The sequence below is a fragment of the Ictalurus punctatus genome, unplaced genomic scaffold (genome assembly GCF_001660625.3).
Source record: "Ictalurus punctatus breed USDA103 unplaced genomic scaffold, Coco_2.0 Super-Scaffold_100056, whole genome shotgun sequence".
NCBI classification, from domain to species: Eukaryota; Metazoa; Chordata; class Actinopteri; order Siluriformes; family Ictaluridae; genus Ictalurus; species Ictalurus punctatus.
Genome location: NW_026521088.1, coordinates 2,607,801 through 2,629,538, shown reverse-complemented (window position 1 = coordinate 2,629,538; position 21,738 = coordinate 2,607,801). Strand labels below are relative to the sequence as shown.

Genomic DNA, 21,738 nt, shown 5'->3' with positions numbered 1-21,738 from the left:
GATTCCAATTGCTGGATCCGCCGATCTTGGCTTTAAATAGACTAAAGTGTGGCTTCTGCTTGGTTAGAATGACAACCTGCAACCACACTGGCCCATTCTGGATATGACAGGACACCCTGATCTAAAGCAAATAACCACTGAGGTAAGTGCCACTTTGTGAGTTCTGACTCCCTCATGCCGACTCGATGTCACTCGACGAACGGGGAAGGAACTGGTAGATGAGAGACTTCCCACGGTTGACGAATGGCAATTTCAAGTCGTGGGGTGCGTTTGCTTTGCGTTTCCCGCTTGGAGGTGGGGAATTACAAGTTGCAACTTCGAGTCAAGCTCATCATTACTCTTGTCTTCTTGACGAAGGAAAGGGTCAGGCTTCCACATTCAGTGGAAAAGCAGAGACTGCCTGTGATTTTGCAAGCAGCTGATATCTGCCTTGCTACAAAAGCTCAATGGAAGTGAAACCGCTCCCAGCCTTTTTCGGCGTAGACCTCTTGCTGATGGGTGAACTTGGCGACCACTACTTTACGGAAAATTTTCCAGTCACGCACGGAGCCTTACTGAGCTACGTAAGAGCCAGACTTCCACTTTCTTGGGAAATCCAGACACTCCTTTTCATTTTGTAAGCAAATGTTAACTGCTGTGCTACAAAAGCAGGAAATCTGCTCTGTCCAAGGTCTCACTTTACGGCTGTTCCTAGAGGACCTGAACCTATGGTGATGACAACCGCTCAGTCATTAAAGCAAAGTTCAAAATCTCCAGCTTGTTTCTGCCCGGTCTTGAAACAGGGACCTTTTGCGTGTTAGGCAAACGTGATAACCACTACACTACAGAAACCACAAAAGGGTGACCCTTTGGATGTTGCCTATGGTCTTCTGATGAGAAGAGCACATCCTTAAACTTTTGTTCACCCGAGTTGAATTGTGGCATTGGTGGTATAGTGGTGAACATAGCTGCCTAGTTGACCCGGGTTCGATTCCCGGCCAATGCACAGATTGTAACTTGGAGCCTCTTGTGGTACTTCATAGTAGTTGGCACAAAAGGAAGGAAACAATAAATTGGTCAACAGAATGTGCTTTGCAAGCCTCCTCACAGAGTAAGGCCCCTGCATCAATTGCCAGGGTACCACCACTGGCTGCACAGTGTGCAGCTGGTCAGCAGTCAGTGCTGTGCACTGTGCAGTGTGCCCTCCACACAGACAGATGCCCCTGTATCCAGTTGCATCCAAGATATTAACTGCTGGAACTGCTCCCTCCAGCAAAAAATCTGCATGAAAACAGCAATGGAAGCCATGGGACTCTAGCCAGGATTACGACCTGTGAGACATCTTATGAACACAGTTTCCTTGTGGCTAGCCCACAGTACATTGACTCTAAGGACCGCTCACTTTTAGATTGCAGCATCACCTAGGACAGGATCGTCCAGTTCTCATTCATCACAGCGTAGGATGACATTGTGCCAGATGAGAGAGTCACTTTTCTAGCAACTTTGCATGTGTGATCTGAACTGAACACCTATCCAAAAGTGCCTTGTAGGACCTGAGTGAGAGCTGCCTCCTGCCGCTGATATTCTTGAAGAAGACACTCCACCACATAGTGTGCAGTCACGGACACCCCATACCACCCATCAGTGTCCTCATAACCCCAAACGGTGCTGGTGTGTCATCCTTCTCAGTGCCCCAGTGATGGTCCTCTGTCCATACAGCCCTGCTTCAGCATCCCTGGTGTTCTGCATGCTGAGCAGGTAGGCTAGGTGGGCTCTTTCGTACTTCAGGTGAAACATCTCAGACAGCTGGTTGGCCATATCATTTGGTGATGTTCCAGAGTGCCGCAGTTCATCTATCACTGGCAAGATGTTCGTAAAACGCTTTGCTAGCATGTCTAGCCACTGGGGTTTATCAGGGAACCAGTATTTTTTGCATGCTTTACAGCACAGACGAGAGGAAAGGATATAATATTGCCCGCTGGTACCAAGAACCACTCTGGGTCTTCCCACACCAGAGGAAACAACCTGAAGATGTGGACAGCTGTAAAGACAAGGCAGGATGTAATTGTTCCTGAGCCTTTCCATAATACTGTGCTCCGGTTTCCAGATGAACAATGGATGGAGCTGGAAGTATTTTGGTGATGGCAGGCCTGTGTTGGTTTCTATAAGCTCAGGCTGAGGAGGATAACGCCACAAGGAAACCATGTTCATAAGGTGTCTCACGGGTCGTGATCCTGGCCAGAGTCCCATGGCTTCCATCGCTGTTTTCATCCAGATTTTTTGCTGGAGGGAGCAGTTCCAGCAGTTAATATCTTGGATGCAACTGAATACAGGGGCGTCTGTCTGTGTGCAGGGCACTGGTGCATGTTCAGCAGGTACTGACTTCACAGCAGCTGTTGGAGGTGCTGTAGGTACTGACTGCGCAGCAGCTGTTGGAGGTGCTGTAGGTACTGACTGTGCAGTTAGTGGTGGTACTCTGGGAAGTGATGCAGGGGCTTTACTCTGTGAGGAAGTGCTAGGCACAGAAGGTGGTGGTATGTGAGGATGGCAGACCACATGTGGTGTTGGCTGTGGCAGAACTGCATGGAACAATAAGTTAATAAAATGAATAAAACATTCATGTAAATGACATGAATGAGATGTCTTTACCTGTCTTTTCTTTTGTTAGATCAGTTAGAACTTACATCAATAGAATATTTATTTAAAAATTCCATTAATGCAAGTTCAAATAATGTTCACCTATATGATTGAGTTGTACAGATTATTTAAAAAAATTAAAATGATCACAAATTGATCCTAATTTGAAAGTCTACTCTTTAAAAACAGGTAAAGCTTTGAGTAGACAATACAAACATGTTAAACAGCAAGCATAAAATTCATGAAGTGCACTCACCCTCATCACTGGTATGATCAACCTTTACCATTAGTTAGCATAACAAAAGAACACAAGTTTTAGAACAGGCAAGAACACTGCAAAACATTAAAAAAGGTGTGAAAAGAGTTATGAAGGATAAATCTGTGGGTAATAGGATACTCCTCCAAAACTGCTGTGGAAAATACCCTCTTGTTGTGAACAAGACTGGACACCCAGTGGCTGCAGGTGACTCTGAAATATACAATAGAATTTGTTTAGTATAACTCCAGTATGTGCAATTTAATATGCCATAAACAGGTTGAACTAGATAATTCTGGACATAACAGACATGACATTAATGCAGCCTCTTGGTTCACTTACTCTGCTGTGTAGGACTTTGGGTGGCGACAGACTCAGCATCATCTTCTCCAGTTCCTCATCTTCCTCCATTACTGTGAAATGAAACAAATATATCAGTAGACTGTAAGAATCAATATAAACAAATATAAATGTGGTTTACTCACCTGGATAATAAGAGGAAAGGCGTGAAGTGGATGTTGCAGAGGGAGTTGATGGTGAGGGTGAAGGTGTAGCAGAAGGGGCTGTGGTCACTGTTTTTTCTGCTTTAAAAGATATTGCTGCATGCGGTACATTTTACTTCCAGGAACACAGCTCTTCCCCATTATAAAGGCAGCATACCCATCAGCCCTGGTATTCCAGATCTTCCTCCAGGTGTCTTGTACTTGTGCCCCAAATCCAACAACATTGTCATCATCTGACAAAACTGGCACTGGGTCTGGTCTCTCTGAAAGATATCGCGGGAGAGCCTCAATTTCCTTAAAGCATCTTGAATATTCAATAAAGGAAAGGAGGCTCTCCTTGCAATGACCATCTGGGTTGAACTGCCCAGCCTGTTCTTCCTCATCAATCTTACTGGACAAGTACAAAGTGTAGCCAATATCATTCTCCACTATCCACCGGAAGGACCTCCCTTTGTACTTCCCAAACTGAAGGATGTATTCTCCTAACACTTCTTGCTTGTCTGAAACATCCCCTACCCTCTGTAAAACAATAGAATGGGCATTGTTCCTGACCACATCTTCTCTTTGAGGTGTTGACATGTCTTGCAAAGAAGGATTGTCTTTAATGCTTCTTGCCTCTTCAGATGAGCCCCGAAGTAAATCACCTGAGGGGCCTCTCCTGAAGGACACGTTGATTCTCCCAGGGATTTTTTTTTTTCTTCATGCTGATAGCCTGAATAGTACCCATAGACACGAACAATTGACATAAATAAATATATAAAAGCATTTACATATGCTAATGTTTTGTAAAGTAAAATTATGGTAACTGATTCTTTTTAAATGACTTCACAGGTTTCATGTTAGATTAAAAGATCAATGACCCAACATTTAATTAAACAACTATTGAAAAGATACACATCTACTCTAATATATTCTAACCTAATCTAACGTAACTGTGTGATCTGCTCACTTGTTACCAAAAGACTTTATTTTACTGTGTGTTTGACTACTGAACAAACAACAGACACTGAACAGTAGACAATAGAAATTTCACTCGGCATACAATCGTATAATGATATCCTGAATTGACCCTACATATATAGTTTAAACCATTCAAATGATATTCATAATATACCGATGTTTCTTTTGAGTAAATAAGTAATTTTGTCATTTGTAAGTCGCTTTGGATAAAAGCGTCTGCTAAATGAATGAATGTAAATGTAAGTGTACAGTTCACTTTACCTGCCCCCTAATTGTGCTTTTTTCTCAGGTAAAACGATGAATGTTAATTCGACGTCTGGAAGAAAAAAAAGACCTAAACAAAAAGAGATGAAAGCCGAAAAAATAAAGCCGATAAAGTATAGTTTATTCGCGAGATAAAAATATAGTCATCTGTAGTGATAAAAACCAAGCCTCGGAACAGCGCCATGGATTCAACATGTGGCCAAAAGTATATTGCGAATGAGAGAATGAACAGGGAAAGTTAAGCATAACTATTTTCGGCTCCCGCGTGAAAGCTCCCTGGTTCGAGACCGGGCAGAAACAAGCCGGACGTTTGAACGTTGCTTTAATAACTGACCAGTCGTCATCACGGTAGGATCAGGTCCTCTAGGAACAGCCTGAAAGCGAGACCTTGAACAGAGCAGATTTCCTGCTTTTGTGCTTTTGTAGCAAAGCAGTTAACATTTGCTTACCAAATGAAAGGGAGTCTCTGCTTTTCCCAAGAAAGTGGAAGCCTGGCTCTTTCGTTGCTCAACAAGACTCTGTGCGTGACTGGAAAATTTTCCGTAAAGTACTGGTCGCCGAGTTCACCTATCAGCAAGAGGTCTGCCCCCGAAAGAGGCTGGGAGCGGTTTCCCTTCCATTGAGCTTTTGTAGCAAGGCAGATAACAGCTGCTTGCAAAATCACAGGCAGTCTCTGCTTTTCCACTGAATGTGGAAGCCTGGCTCTTTCCTTCATCAAGAAGACAAGAGTAATGATGCGCTTGACTTGAGGTTGCAACTTGTAATTCCAACCTCCAAGCGGGAAAACGCAAAGCAAACGCACCCTCAACCTGAAATTGCCATTCGTCAACAGTGGGAAGTCTTCTCATCTACCGGTTCCTTCCCTGTTCATCGAGTGACGTCGAGTCGGCATGACGGATTCAGAACTCACAAAGTGGCACTTACCTCGGTCTTTATTTGCTTTAGATCAGGGTTGTCCAGTCTTATCCAGAATGGGCCAGTGTGGTTGCAGGTTGTCATTGTAACCAAGCAGTAGCCACACTTTAGTCTATTGAAAGCCAAGATCAGCGGAGCCAACAACTGGAATCAGGTGTGGCTCCTGCTAGATTCGAACGAAACGCTGAAGATTGGACAACGCTGCTTAAGACCAATCAGCATATAGACATATTTGCTTATTGAATATAAAACATTGACTATATAGATGGCTGATCGCGGAAAATGTACACCTCTCATCACAGTTTGCATGCTAGGTTGTCGCTAACAAGAGACAGACACGGAGAGACTGCATGCTCTGACGGTTTCGCCCCTGTTCACGGCTCAAACGTGCCCCGATGCAAAATGATGTGTTTACAAACAGCAAAGAGAGCACTAAGAACTCAAGTGGGAAGCAGAAAGGGTCGTAGGAGGCCTGCAAGGAAGCCTATGGTACATTCTGTTGACCAACTTATTTTCAGGTAGGTGATTGCTTCCTTTTGTGCCAACTACCACAAAGTACCTCCAGAAGCTCCAAGTTACAACCCGTGGGACTGGCCAGGAATCGAATGCGGGTCAACTGCTTGGACTGGAGCTATGCTCACCACTATACCACCAATGCCACGCTTTGCCGTTCAGCTCTGGTGAACAAAGTGTACGTATGTGCTCTTCTCATCAGAAGACCATAGGCAACAGCCAAAGGGCCGCGCCCTCGTGTTTCTGTAGTGTAGTGGTTATCACGTTTGCCTCACACGCAAAAGGTCCCTGGTTCGAGACCGGGCAGAAACAAGCTAGGAATTTTGAACTTTGCTTTAATGACTGAGCGGTCGTCATCACCGTAGGATCAGGTCCTCTAGGAACAGCCGGAAAGAGAGACCTCGGACAGGAAGATTTCCTTCTTTTGTGCTTTTGTAGCAAGCAGTTAACATTTGCTTACCAAATGAAAGGGAGTCTCTGCTTTCCCAAGAAAGTGGAAGCCTGGCTCTTTCGTTGCTCAACAAGACTCTGTGCGTGACTGGAAAATTTTCCGTAAAGTACTGGTCGCCGAGTTCACCTATCAGCAAGAGGTCCTGCGCCCGAAAGAGGCTGGGAGCGGTTTCCCTTCCATTGAGCTTTTGTAGCAAGGCAGATAACAGCTGCTTGCAAAATCACAGGCAGTCTCTGCTTTTTCCACTGAATGTGGAAGCCTGGCTCTTTCCTTCAACAAGAAGACAAGAGTAATGATGCGCTTGACTCGAGGTTGCAACTATGTAATTCCCCACCTCCAAGCGGGGAAAACGCAAAAGAGAAGCGAAAGTGATGCGAGTGTAAACCAAGAGTGAAGCAAATGCGAAGTTAGACTGAAAGTAGTGTGAAATTTAAAAATTAGTAATACTCCTTAAAGGTCTAAATGAAATCAAATACAATTCATAAATCATAGTGCAAAGAATATAGTGCAATATGAACATAAAGTGCAAGCCTAGATTATGTGTAGGCACATGAAAAAATGTATTTAATCCAGATTTAAAGATATTTTCATCTGTGGCACATTTAACATCGACTGGGAGCTGATTCCAGTTTATATCAGCACAAAATCTAAACACTGATCCATGTGTGGCTCTATATTGGAAATAGTGTGGTGGGATGCAGACCTAGTCTTAGATCATATAATACAGCTCTCCTTGTAACATTCCTTGATGAGCTGACATCAAGGATCTGAAAATGGTGCCAAGGTTACTGCAAAAAAAAGTCATTAAAATCTTTTACACCCCTGCTGTAATGTGTGGGAGTGTTGAGTAACTGCAGTGACGCTTGGGGGCAGTAATGAGCGTTAAGGTTGCTTTTCATCCCCAGACGGAAACTCGCAAACAAACGCAGCTACGCTCTAATTGGTGGAGCTCCTGGACGAGCTGCTATTTAATTGGTGTAGCGCTTTAGCTAGAGTTTTAGTTTCTTCCGTGTTTGTCCTCAGAGCTGTAATGGTCGAGGCTTTCCGGTGATGGGCGTGTTTGTGTTTATTCATTCAGCACGAGTGCTTACTGAAGATATGTCTAACAACTTATTCCTTGCATCCCTGCATGCTTGTCAATAATTAGTAAAACATTTCTGACATTTGGTTTTTGTCCGTGTGTGATTAAGAGAGACATAAGGAGAATTTCCAAATTAAAGAAACAAACGCAGCAAAAATGCCTCACAATCTGTTATAATCTAATGAACAAAATACAATATTAAAAACACAGTTTATTAACTGATTCCAAACAACCAGGAACAAAAGAGTTACAGTTGACTAAACCGTGACATATTTAACTGGTATATCCATAAAGGAGAGAGAAAAAAAGGAAGTGACAAACGGTAAACATGTCTTATCCGTGTAATCATTACAGATGCAAACAAAGCCCTTAGATTGTAAAACAGTACACATCCATTGAAAACAAATTAGAGGAAGGGTATATAGCCTGTGGCACAAACAGAGCTTAAACCTAATTTTCACCAAGCCTTATTTACAAAACCAACGAGTGATAAACCAATTCTTTTCCCCCCCATCTTTAACCAAAAGGTGTGCTTAATTCACAATTCCAGGGTTTACATAATCTTTAATTCGTATTGTAAACAGTGAGCATTATGGCTGTTAAGTAAACTGTCAATTCAGGACTGTAGGTGATGACGCAGTTAGCAGAGGTGTTAATTCAAGACTGTAAAAGTAAACTCAGCATTTGATGTGTTCAGTCAGTACTGGGGATTTTGGCTGTAGGCTGCAAGTGAAAAACAGAAAATGTGCTCAGAACAGTTGTACATTACAGCACCCATTAGTTATGGATCACTGAACTTGTTTTAGAAATATCTCAGAATATGACATTTGTCTATTTTGATTAAGAATTTTTGATTAAGAATTTAAAATTAGAAATAAACAATTTTTTTAGAATTTTGAAATGTAAAAACAAAAAAAGGGAAATGTTCAACATTTTCAATAATTGATGTTCAAGATTCCGCACCATTTCTAGGTAAATGTGCAGATCCCTGGTTAGTTTAGATTTGGCATTAGCCAAGAAAATCCAGGATCTCCCAGTCAGTGTCCTCCAGAGTCTGATTAGCTTCCTGTGCATGACCCATCTCCTCGGTGATGCTGTGCTGGCACCAGAGCTTCTGAATCTTTCTGTAGCACATTCCTCCATCTGGGAGGGAAAGAGAATGATATAAACAGTGGTTTAAACACAAATTTTACAAAACACGTTGAGTATCTTGTTTGAGTTCTCACCTGAGCCCTTGGACAGTTCTCCATAGTCATCAAGGTACAGGAAAAGAACCTGATTCTCCCTCACCCTGTAAAAGACAGCAGAGGCTCATGTACTGCAAGCTAGGACTTGACAATATATACAAATGCTGTATATTCACAACCATAAATGTTAATTCAGCAGGAATGTCTCAACTCCAGGCCTATTGCTGGATTACTGAGATGTTGAGTGTTGGGAGGAAAGGAAGCTTGAAACTGTGTAGGATGGAGTGTTTCTAGGACATGGTGGAGGCCCACTAGTATAAGAAGTCATGTATTAATAAATGAAAAAAATGAATGTAGTTTTTTAAACATTTTGGAAGATGCTTGTTATGTAACATAATATTTGACCAGTTAGACAATATTTGACCAGACAATTTGACCAGTTGACAATATAGGAATAAAACCACTGCAGAGAGAAACACTCAATCATTACATAGCAGTGAAGATTTCATGAAATTTTTCATTGATAAGGTTGAAAATATTAGACGTGAAATACAGGCCATTAAATTAAAACTGGACAGTACTGTAACAAACCCATTACATGACAATGTAGCAATATCAGATCAATGTTTAGAGTGTTTTGCTCCGCTTAGAGAGACCGAACTAGCTACATTAATCTCTTCAGCAAATTCATCAACTTGCATACTAGATCCCGTACCTACATGTTTGTTTAAACAGATTGGTCCAGGAGTAATTGAACCACTTTTAAATATAATCAATTCTTCCCTAAGCAGTGGCTATGTACCTAAATCACTTAAATTAGCAGTTATTAAACCCTTGATTAAAAAACCTGATCTTGACCCGTCTCAATTGTCCAACTATAGACCAATATCAAATCTCCCCTTCATCTCTGAGATTTTAGAAAAGGTTGTAGCAAAGCAGCTATGCTCGTACTTAGATAGGAAAAACATTCATGAAATGTATCAGTCAGGATTTAGACCTCATCATAGCACAGAGACAGCGTTAGTTAAAGTAGTAAATGACCTTCTACTGACCTCTGATCAGGGTTGTGTCTCGCTGCTTGTGTTACTCGGACCTTAGTGCAGCATTTGATACTATAGATCACACTATTCTCCTTGATAGATTAGAAAATGTTGTTGGTATTAAGGGAACAGTCCTCTCCTGGCTCAGGTCTTATCTGACCAATCGTTATCAGTTCGTAGATGTAATTGGTGAATTCTCCATGCGTACTGAGGTTACTTTTGGTGTTCCACAGGGTTCTGTTTTAGGCCCACTGCTCTTTACTTTATATATGCTACCCCTAGGTCAAATTATTCGTAAACATGGAATTAGCTTCCACTGTTATGCTGATGATACGCAGTTGTATGTTTCAGCGAAGCCAGAGGACAGACAGAAGCTTAGTAAAGTTGAGGATTGTGTAAAGGACATTAGACATTGGATGTTAATTAATTTCCTTCTACTTAATTCTGATAAAACAGAAATACTTTTTATTAGGCCCACGTGTAGCTAGAAGTATTCTTTCTGATCACATGGTTACTCTGGATGGTCTTTCTGTTTCATCATGTGCAGCAGTTAAAGACCTTGAGTGATTATTGACTCCAGCCTGTAATTTGATGCTCATGTAGATAATATTACTAGGATAGCCTTCTTTCATCTCAGAAATATTTCTAAAATAAGAAACATATTGTCACTACATGATGCGGAAATACTAGTTCATGCATTCGTCACCTCTAGATTAGATTACTGTAATGCCTTACTGTCTGGATGTTCCAGTAGGAATATAAATAAGCTCCAGTTAGTCCAGAATGCAGCTGCTAGAGTCCTAACTAGAACCAGAAGATACGACCATATCACACCGATATTATCAATACTGCATTGGCTCCCAGTAAAATCTCGCATTAATTATAAAATACTTTTATTAACCTATAAAGCACTAAATGGTCTCACGCCACAATATCTAAGCGACCTTTTGGTTTTATATGATCCGCCACGCCTACTTAGGTCAAAAGATGCAGGCTATTTGACGGTACCTCGAATAGTGAAGGCTACAGCAGGGGGAAGAGCTTTCTCTTATAGAGCCCCACAGTTATGGAACAGTCTTCCTATTAGTGTTCGGGACTCAGACACAGTCTCAGTGTTTAAGTCTAGGCTTAAAACATATTTGTTTACTCAAGCCTACCCTGACTAGATTCTGTTCTACTACTTCACAGTCCTAATAATCTTTTTTCTCCCTCGCTCCTTTCACCGAGCCCCACACGAATTTATGGAGATACTAGAGATCCAGATCCTTTCTGCCTCTGGATGGAGCTCAAATCTTCTTTAATTCCAGACTGCTGGGACTACGGCTGCTCCTAACGCCATACAGACTTCATATAAATCCATAATGAACTTTTTCACACTATCTGATGTTACCCAGATGAGGATGGGTTCCCTTCTGAGTCGGGTTCCTCTCAAGGTTTCTTCCTCTTAAAACATCTTAGGGAGTTTTTCCTTGCCAGAGACTACAGCCAAAGAAACCACAGACACTGACCTGTTAGATAGACAGGTTTAGATTCTGGACAACAATGATACTTTAATCTGATGCTAATATACATTTAATAGTGCCTAAAGTATCATTTAACAAGCTTTTCAGCTCACCACTAAGTGGAACATGTCCACATCCAGAATGCAGGGGGAACTTTCCACCTGGGGAGCAAGAACAAGTGCTGCACGAGCACAGTTAAAGAACTAAAAAACTACAAGTGAGAGAAAAATAAATAATGAAATAAATATACCTGCCAACAGTCACATGAAGTGATTTTGCACAGAGGAGTGAGAGGAGACAGTCCAGCACGCAGAGCCAAACTGAGCCAGGGAACTCAAATAGTCTCCTAAACAAGGGCACGTTTTATGACACTTATTTTTATTATTTAGGATACAAAATATGGATAAATATCACAGGATATAGAAGGAATTAGAACTGAGGAAGGAGAGCATAATACCTGCAGATATTTGTGATTCAGAATATTTAGTAATGCTACCAAAATGAACCCCGAACATAACTGAGCAATCTTCTAGATATCTTTAGAGTGCGAATGATGCGCAGAAGCTTGAGTAATGATTTTACAGATGCAGTCTATTTTCATTTATATATACACACAGTTATATATATATATATATATATATATATATATATATATATATATATATATATATATATATATATGCTTTTATATTTAGAATTACAAGTGAAAAGCAAATCAAATCATCGGAAGAATTTATTCCAGTGTACAATTAACTACTCCATCCTGCAAGCAAACAGTGCTTAGTGGAGTATTTTAACAGCACTAACAATACCACTGGTACAGAATTTATTACATCATCACACATCCCTCGAAAGAAGAATTCATTCTGGCATGATAAGTGTCGCGTACCGTGGGGAATACAGAAGCAGAAGCGGGCGGCAGGTTCAGGCAGAATAATCCAGAGGGGTGAACACAGTCCGTAGTCAAGAAGCAAGCGAGGGTCAGGCGATCATGCAAACAAAACAAACGGGGTAAGACAGAAATCGTGGTCGGGGACGTAAGCAAAGGCCAAAGTCACTTATCGAATAAACACAGTAGAATACTGTGTTGCTTCTCGGGAAACCGAGTCCTGGCTGGGCTGAGATATGACAATAAGTTTGGTTGTCATACCTGTCTACAGGGTAAACTTCCAAACAAAGGCTTCTCCTCATCTACCAATAATCTCTCTGTACAAAATACAAGCACAGAAAAACAACAAATGCATATCATAATGTTTCTTTACCAAAAAGTAAAACATTTTTACTAACTATTAACACAGGTCAGTGAATATTGTAAATCTTATACATGAATTCTTAGTCTGTAAGAAATGGGTGCAGACTGACCTATAGACTGGATGGTGCAAGAACAGCTGCCCCAGCACATGATAGGTACACGGGGGTCCTGCTCATTAGGGTGCACCTTAAGCCCAACTTTATAAGTTTCGGTCCCAAATGTCATCAGCATCTCCCTTATGGAGCTTGAATAAGGCGTGCTATCAAAACACATCACAGGTCAGTGTTAAAGACACGCTCAGATACGCAGTTGTGAAAGGAAACAGTGGGTATGCTTACACTGGTGTGTGGTCCAGCCTGAAACTCTCAGGAGGAGGAGAGTCCTCCACAGTCTCTGACTCACCAGCATCTAAAAGACAAACACCACAATATGACTGCATGTGCACACATACACACACAAATAAGGAGCACACACACTATACATGATGAGACTCACTTGTTGGCTTGGCTCTCTCATGAGCAGAGTACAAGGCTCTGATTGGCTTGTATACGTTGTATTCAGCCAATGAGCCAGACCTGGCTGCTCACTATTGCTGTAACTACAAACATGCATGCATTTTACTATTTAACCAGAGAAAATGTCACCTCAATGGGACAACAGGCAAATTTACTGTAATAAACTGAGTCAGTGTGACTAAATATCATGAAACAGCAGTGGATTAGCCATCTTACATAAGCAGAAACTCTATACTCTGATCTCAACATGGCAAGACATGCAATTCAGCTACAGATATCAAGTCCCATCCATCCATCTTCAACCGCTTACTCCTTTTCAGGGTCATGGGGAAGCTGGAGCCCATCCCAGGGAGCATCGAGCACAAGGCGGGGTACACCCTGGACAGGGTGCCAGTCCATCGCAGGGCACACAATCACACACATATTCACACACCCATTCATTCACTACGGACACTTTAGACACGCCAATCAGCCTACCATGCATGCCTTTGGACTGGGGGAGATACCAGGGTACCGGGTAAACCGGGGTATCTTAAGGAAACCCCCGCAGCACCGGGAGAACATGCAAACTCCACACACACAGAGCCACGGGAATCGAACCCGGACCCTGGCGGTGTGTGGCGAAAGTGCTAAACACTAAGCCACCGTGCGCCCGATATCAATTCCCTTGCTAAAAAATATATAAATAAATAAGAGGAATATTGGAATGGGGTATGCACTGTTACAGTGTCATTCTGTACCCTTCCATGGCATTTCATAGGCAAGTTTGCATTGGTTACAGAGCCACTACAACTAATTCGCCAATGCAATGGTTAAAATATTAAGCGGTCCGGATTCAGAGCAACTCCACTTAGAATAATCAGAAGCACAAGTTTGTATGCGAGTACCTGCAGGTGGTCTCAGTGAGGGGCAGGAGAGGAATGACGGTGTTACTGCGACACTTACAGAATGGACACAAGTACTCCCCATTCTCTACATCGTAACTGGTTTGCTCATGCAGCCACTGCGCATCCTGACTCTGGAGTGTCTCAAAGTATCTGTAAGAGAAAATAACTACAAGATTAAGAGACCATTATTTGACAACCTGTCAAATTTCCATGAGCTTTATATGTACCATGCAATCACAGAAATGACCAAACTGGTCAGATCTATTAAGCAGTGACAAGCAAACTGATCCAGTGAGCTGTTAAGCTTGACCTGGATGTAGGATTGACGTGGGAACACCATATACTGCTTGTAAAGCTCTCCGAGGTAACATTCTTCAGGAGTGTAAACTGTTGGACAGCGCTCCCCTCCATTGAAGAACGGGAACATATGAAAAGTATTTTTGATTGGGAAGTGCACAGCACATAGCAGAATCTGATGTCCTCAACAACCGAGCATTGCTGATTACCAAGCGTAACAAGTTCCATCACCTGATTTCTTTAGCTTTTGATACTCACTGCACTTACTCCTAAGGTCAGATCAGGTTAACGTTCTTTGCTTCCCCATGAGGCACAATAAGTTTACAGACTTTGAAAGTAACACTGGCTTGATCTAAGACAGTGAAAAATAGTCAAGTGCACAAAGCAAGCTTTGTTTCATGCTTTGTGTTGATGATCAGCTCACTGTATTGGGTCAAAAAAAAATAAAAAATCTGCAGATCGCATATTTAAGCCACACACATCCAATTTGGATCTACATCTTATCGATCACCACACATCCATGAAGACTTTCCTGTACATCACAGATTAGGTTTTGACTTTTCAGTCACAAAACATTCCGACTGATTGATTAATACTAGCTAATTTATTGTGATTGCTCATATAAAGGTCATATTTTCTAGACAAACTATTTACTGTTAGCTGCTGATCTATTGCCTATATCCACAAACATTTGAAAGCAGCAAAACTTTTTATTTGGGATTAAGTAGAGGGCTGTCTAGAAGTAACATTTTGCCCAACTCCTCACCTCTGCCAGCAGTGAGAGTGCATGATGTGGCCACAGCTGCCGGTATGGGTACCAAAGGACAGGTCAGGGTACATGAAGAGGGGATCACAGCTCTCTGGAACACACATGTATCCTTCAGAAATAAGCACACTGGCTACTCAAACCTATCCAATTACTTGACCTGCACACTGTAAACCATAAGCTTACCTGGATTGTGAGGGGGTCTTTTGCGGTTCTCGGACATGACCGTAGAGCGTTGGACAAAGGCTGCGAGCACCATGGCGGTGCCATCAGGTAGGATCTCCTGCGCTTTGTGACACAGGATACACATCTCCATCTGCCTCCTCTCTCCTCCTCTGGCACGCCAACGACGAGGTCCCACACACACCAGAGCACCGTCACATGAACTGGGGCTGTACCAAGCAGAGACGGATGGTTACAAGTACACTATAACCTTAATTTTATGTTAAGGTCCCTCTGAATTTGTTAAAATAATCAATGTTGAATAAATGGATTCATCTTTTTTTACTCACCAGGAAATTGCTAAAAATGGCCTAGGATCCTCTCTACTCATTTACCCCAACAGAAAATGCTCTAAATGAATATGCAAGATAAAGAGTTTAAGGATGGGAATTTACTTATGTTATGTGAAGACCACCATTATATGCAAGAACTTTTAGGACAAAGAACAGACAACTGCTCAGCAAAGTCAAGGAAGTGTTGATGCATGCATTTACTGACATAAATGTACTGACTGGATATTGAGAATACAATACAAGTTGACTTATTAAGAACACTGCGTCACTACGAGCATGCTTAGGTACCTATGCTCTGCTGATGTAGAGGCTGAGGCGTCCAGATCCTCTGAATCCTGCGTGAGCAGATCTATGTACTTATTGATAAAATGACTCTGGCTCTGTAATGTTTGAGCCATGGTCTTTTTCCAGCACAGTTCAGCTTTCCTTTTTCTCTCTGCTTTGTCTTTGTCCCACACAGTCTGCAACACACACACACACGTAGATTTAATCTCTTCAACACTTTAAAGGGTAATGGTTAATATGTCCATGGAATAGAAAGTTGCTCAAAGTGTGACCTCCTTGTGACAGTGCCCTGTTCCTTCACAGGGAGGTGCAGCAGCTGTGCACTCGCGCATCGTTTTAATGCTAACCACCATCTGTGTAGAAAAAGACTCATAATTTAGGAAAATACTTTTACAAGAAAACGATACAGCAGTGCAGTTAGAACTATATGCACACACAAAGTCTTGCAAAACTAAGCAGATGTTCAATAGAACACACTTGTGTACTAAAAAGTATATACACACACACCATACCATTAAATACTGAAGATGCATTACAATTTTACTAACATTTAATTTGCCTGTTTCTCTTCAAAGTACATACTACAATACATCATTAGCCTTGGCCTACACCATGGCCTTCATATGTACATGTTCTGCCTGGTGCAGGTCTCCTGACAGTTTTCACTATATGGAAAATAAAATGCACACATCACAGTGCATGGAAGTTCAGTTTGTGTAGTAAGCAATCCTTACATGTCATTTAAATATTCATGTTGACATACAGCTTTTAAGTAACACGCACAATAATCCACATCAAAAACACCCCTAGGGCCACCTACAGATGATCAGCAGCAAAACCGCTTTGTGACAGTGAAGCATTTGTGCTTCACCGTGGTGAGAGGTGCTGCTTTGCCTACCGGCCACACCACCTTGAGCGGTGTTGCACTGCTTGGATTTCAAACAGGTCTTGATGATGCAGCACTGCTTTAAACTTCATGGTAAAAACGCTCATCTTTTGTATGTTGTGCCTACCTTCAGTGAGCGAATTGCAAAACATGCTAGGCTGCCACCTGGTGGATATATTAGGTGCACGCATAGTAAGGCAAATTGCAAACATAATCAAGATGTAATTTCACTTTAAGGATCCAGCGAATCATGTCTTTATGCACTTCCAAGTGAAGCGCGCGCTGCAAGGCCTCTAACAGAGCCAGGATGCTTGGAGTGTTGCCGGGGGCTTCCCCGGGACCTGTGATACAAGAACCACAGATCTAACTACAGGCTTGAGGCTTTCTATTGTGTGAGATGATGTACAAAACTTACGGGAGATTTTGAGGGTGAAGTTGAAAGTAACTTCATCGTCATCCCCAATGTTCTCTAGCTGTTGCTGCTCCTCCAGCAGAGCCATGCCTATCAAGTGCAGCACCTGTAGCAACACACACATACAGAATTGTGAACACTACTCAGTCATTAAAAAGTGATGCTCATGAACACAGCATAGCAAGTGGAATTTTGTTGAATTTACTACACTATCATGTCATTTTAACAAAACATCCAAACATTTACCCTCTGCAGCATGGACTCAGACCAGTGTCCTCCACTGGGCACCATAGCCCACTGCAGCACAGCTCCCAGCATGCCAAGCAGCACGTCACACTGCAGAATGTTTCCCAAGCTGGCAAACAGTGGGCAGAATGGAGGCAGGGCTACGACACACACAGACACTCACACTTCAGCAATCTGCATTCAACTGACCAATCATTTTCAGATATGACTATAATCACTGAAGAAATAGCTTACCTGGGTCCTCTCCATTCTGTCTCTTAAGCTTTCGCTGAGCTTCCTCTGCCTGTATCCAAAATAAACTACATAAAAATTTAGAAAAACCATTAGTGCTCATGTGACTAAAGAGAATTACTAAATCTGCCAAAAGCAGCACATCACCTTAAGGACATCCTCAGCACTAACAGTCGAATCAAAATGCAAATGGATAAGTGCATATATTGAGCTTCCAAAGAGCATTTCCTCATTAGACCACTAGGCACTCAAACTGGTATTTTGTCATTTATGTGCTTTTCTTTATCAATCACACAATCTGACAGAGGCTCTACACTTAAGAGAAGGAACTAAAGAATGAAGTAACACGTGAGTTGCAGACAGTTTTAGTTACTGCGCAGCAGGAGCTCGGGTACATGCTTTAAGTAGTGAATTATTATTTACAAAAACTGTTTACAGCATTGTAATGCTGTTCTCTCCAGGGAAGGGGTCACAGGGTTAACTGATGTCTGCCCCAGAGACAATAACAGCACCGAGACTCTTCCCGTAATGTCTAACCTGAAATCTTCCTGTAATGCTGCAGACCGAGGGGTCCTGGTCCATGCCACCATGGAGGACATTTTAAGCTCATTGTAAAACACTGATTTTGAGTTTCTTGAAGCATTTTGGTGTTCATTTGGAAGTATGCTTGGCTCTTTATCTTGTTGAAAGCCAAGTCTGAACCTCCTGGCAAAAGCAAGCAAAAGGTTCTGGGCTATCGTGTATTTTTGCTGGTATCAGTACCGACTACTAGATTTTTGGTATCGTGACATCCCTAGATTGGACATTCTATGTTTGAGTTATAACAACTTCCTTTTTCATGGTGAAACTTCTAAATTTGTGAGAGCGCCACGCCCACGGCGAGCAGCAAAAATTCAAAAGCTTCGCATTTTAGCATCGTCAATGCCTGTAGATGAGTCTGACCGAATGTGATGCCGAACTGATGAAAGCTCCAGGAGGAGTACGTTAAAGTACAAGGCCTGGAAATGGCAAAAAACGGAGGAAAAAATTAAGAGAAAAATCAAAATGCTGACTTCCTGTTGAGTTTAGTTTTGCATAGTCCGGACAGTAGCTGCTGGGAGCCAGCCTCAAGCAGGCCTCCAAATGATGATCAGTCATTGGGGAACGGTATTTGGACTTAATGATCTTCATGAGGGAAAAGGCTGACTCACATAAATAAGTAGAGCCAAATAATGCAGTCAAGGAGGTGGCACATTTCCTCATGTTTGGGTACTTTTCCCCTGTGAGTAAGTTCCAGAACTGTCCATGAGCCCTGGACTTCAGCTGAATGTCAGTCTGTAGTTTCAAAAAATCTCATCCTCCACTTCAGACGAGTTCAGGTGAAACAGCGCTGCAATTTTCGATGCGAGTGAATCAACCTCAACATTGTTCCTAAACGGGTAGCACATGAATGTGGCGAATGGCTCCAGTAAAGCAAAGTCTTGAAGCGTCTGTCAAACTCTGACCAACAGCTGTCAATCTGCTCCGTGTAGCGTGCAATGTTAAACTGCGCGCAAGCGTTCCGCTGCATCTCCAGCTCTGATGCGAGGTTTTGGAAGTTCCCAAAAACATGGCGCTGCAGCTTTGAAGACAGAAGTTGCATTTTCCGTTTAAAAGCATTAAATGCCTATAATTTTTGTCTTTTCCTTGCAGCTCCAAATTAAGTTGGTCAGATCGGTTAAAAATGCTCGGTTAAAAAAAGTCCAGCAGCCACTGATCATCATTGACTTGGGTGTATTCTGCATGTTTAACAGCAAAAAGAAACTCGCTTATCTCCGGACAGAGCTCTCGAAATGCAGGAATTTACCCCTACTAAGCCGTCTCACATCAGTGTGTAGCAGGAGCTGATTGGTCGCAGTGTGCCTTCTCCAGATGCGCAGCCGTCTTTGAAGTGATCTAGCACGTATAGAACAGGCGATCTTTGTTTCCACATCCATGATCTCTTTCATGTTTAGCATTCTTGCGCATAAGGCTTGTTGGTGTATTATGCAGTGGTAGTTAAGGAAGTCAGGGAAAGCATCGTCTTCCCTGCACTTGGCAATGAATCCATTTGCGCTGCTCAACCATTGACTGATATCAATTTGCACACTGGAGCTGGGTTTTGTCAATGAATTCTTTAAAAGACTGAAAAATGTCCTCTCCCCGCAATTTCGCTCGCTAGCCTTTAGCACTGGCGCGCTTGATCGCACACGCGTGGTGAGAGAAAAGACGAGATCTCTGACTGGCTTCCCTGTACGTCAACTAACCTCTTTTTTTTTTTTTTTAATGGCGATCTACCCGCACTTCCTTTGCGATCGACCGGTCGATCGCGATCGACATATTGGGCACCCCTGCTGTATATATTTTGACCTGAAGAAAAAAGCCTCTTTATACACATATGCTGTTAAACTACACCTGCTCTACTCGTGTGTGTGTGTGTATTACCTGCACTATGAATTTGTGTGTGTGCGCGCGCTGGTGTAGTCAGAGGAAGTTTCGCTGATGTGCATGTTGAATTGTGACACTCGATTCTTCAGATCCTCAAACAACTCGGCCACCTCTAACACACACACACCAGAAATGATAGTTAGGGATCTGTGTCGAGAAGTGTGTGTATAGATGTGTGCGAGTGAGTGAGTGTCATAACCTCTTGTATCCGTTTGATCTGAATGCAGTTCTCTTTGCCCCACTCCAGCTCATCCTAAAACACACACACACATCAGTACCACTTTATTTATTTCTATAATCCAACACGTTATAATTCAACATAACTGTCACGATCTCCTGCCTCCCATATGCCGTGTACCAGTTTAATCTATTTCCTTATTTGGTCAGTGCTTCCTGTTCTTATTACGATGTCCTCTCTCTGACTGGTTCCTATTTCTTAAATTGTGCACTCTATCTGTACACTACACACTTGGCCATCTAACACCTGGATATTTGAAGAGCATAGAAACACACACACGCAACCTGCGTGAAGTTGGACCCCCCACCAACACAAAACATCGGCAGAATAGTTTGTGCTGGTTTGTGCCGTAAATATTTTCGTTTCTGCTGCGTCAGTTCTGGAGATATTAAAAAAATATTTATAGGTCATTCTGGGTTCACTCAAACCCCCCACATGCTCCAAATTCACCCCAAATGGTCTCAATAATAATAATAATTCAAAAGAAGAAGACTATAACACCTAAACCTAAAAAAAATGTATGTGTTTGACCGGTAGTGTATGTTTCCAATGCAAGTGCTATAGTACAGGTGTGCTGGGTTATATCTTACATAGGTCTATTAGGTTATACACGTGTCTATATGTAGTGGTTGTCAGTAAGTATACAAGAATAAGTATATAGTTATGTATCTCTTTATTTTCCTTTATTTACGTAGTATTGTTTTGGTAATCCCCCCCCCAATTTTATTTGATTTTTTCTGCCAAACGACTGCCACACTACAGTCCAGTAGGTGGCGGTAATGCATCTTTAGCCTTAAAACAAAAGAAAACTATAGCGCCTTAACCCACACTGCGCATGCGCGAAGCCGGATGACTCAGCCATTAAACTAGTAAAAGAGCTCTAATTAGCCAGTGAAGCTACATGTCGTTCAGCCACGTCCACTTATAAAAGTAAATCGTGTAATATTCTCAGACTGGGCAGTTATTGACAGTGAATTCATCGTTTTAAATAGAATCAAAAATAACATCGACCTATTTGCTAATCTCATTTCGATTAGCTTGCTCATTAATTACACTGCGCATGCGTGGACTGGACTGCCTCCTCAAAAGCTAGCACCGCTAGTATATTTGTATAATATTAACATTAATATTGAACCAGAGGAGTGAATAAAAAAAGTTATAAAATGTTATTTCTCACTTCTTCTCTGTGCGGGTGTGAGTTATCTTTGGTCGGTTCCTCGGTGATTCGGTCATTAGTGAACCGAGCTCTGAGAGTGAATCAGTGCGCCGTCTCCGCCTGCTTCATACTGATACACCTGAAACACAGGTGTTAACACCGTTAACTACACACATACACACAATACAGCAAAAACAGAACGGGTTCGGTTACACAGAACCGAATAAACTCACTTTAGTCTGGGTCCAAACGGGCCAGAACTAACACTAACAACGCTTTCTGCTCCTCACTTCGACTTCTCGCGCTCGCGGTGACGTCA

The 21,738-nt window shown here is 42.1% G+C and overlaps 1 protein-coding gene and 2 non-coding genes across 7 annotated transcripts; 1 reads left to right on the top strand and 2 right to left on the bottom strand.

Moving 5' to 3' along the window:
• Positions 1-758: 758 nt before the first annotated feature.
• trnav-aac (transfer RNA valine (anticodon AAC)) lies at positions 759-831 on the bottom strand. Its single transcript has one exon. It is a non-coding gene; the product is annotated as a tRNA-Val (tRNA).
• A 5,435-nt stretch (positions 832-6,266) lies between these two features.
• Positions 6,267-6,339, top strand: trnav-cac (transfer RNA valine (anticodon CAC)). The gene has a single exon. It is a non-coding gene; the product is annotated as a tRNA-Val (tRNA).
• A 4,802-nt stretch (positions 6,340-11,141) lies between these two features.
• Positions 11,142-21,738, bottom strand: LOC128630383 (E3 ubiquitin-protein ligase UBR2-like). 5 transcript variants are annotated; one of them, XM_053678885.1, is made up of 18 exons: positions 21,653-21,738; positions 21,441-21,558; positions 20,225-20,278; positions 20,023-20,137; positions 17,584-17,648; positions 17,107-17,489; positions 16,078-17,032; positions 15,809-15,981; positions 15,192-15,397; positions 15,006-15,099; positions 13,943-14,092; positions 13,036-13,138; positions 12,879-12,948; positions 12,651-12,799; positions 12,178-12,494; positions 11,539-11,634; positions 11,402-11,469; positions 11,142-11,294 (listed from the first exon to the last, which is right to left on the bottom strand). In XM_053678885.1, the coding sequence occupies exons 7-14, from the start codon at positions 16,336-16,338 to the stop codon at positions 12,777-12,779; spliced, it is 1,080 nt and encodes a 359-aa protein (XP_053534860.1). In that variant the 5' UTR covers positions 16,339-17,032; positions 17,107-17,489; positions 17,584-17,648; positions 20,023-20,137; positions 20,225-20,278; positions 21,441-21,558; positions 21,653-21,738; the 3' UTR covers positions 11,142-11,294; positions 11,402-11,469; positions 11,539-11,634; positions 12,178-12,494; positions 12,651-12,776. The 5 variants fall into 5 exon arrangements, with proteins under 5 accessions (XP_053534860.1, XP_053534861.1, XP_053534862.1 ...); XM_053678886.1 differs by having other exon boundaries at positions 11,142-11,265; positions 17,107-17,648; XM_053678887.1 differs by having other exon boundaries at positions 11,142-11,265; positions 11,402-11,449; positions 17,107-17,648.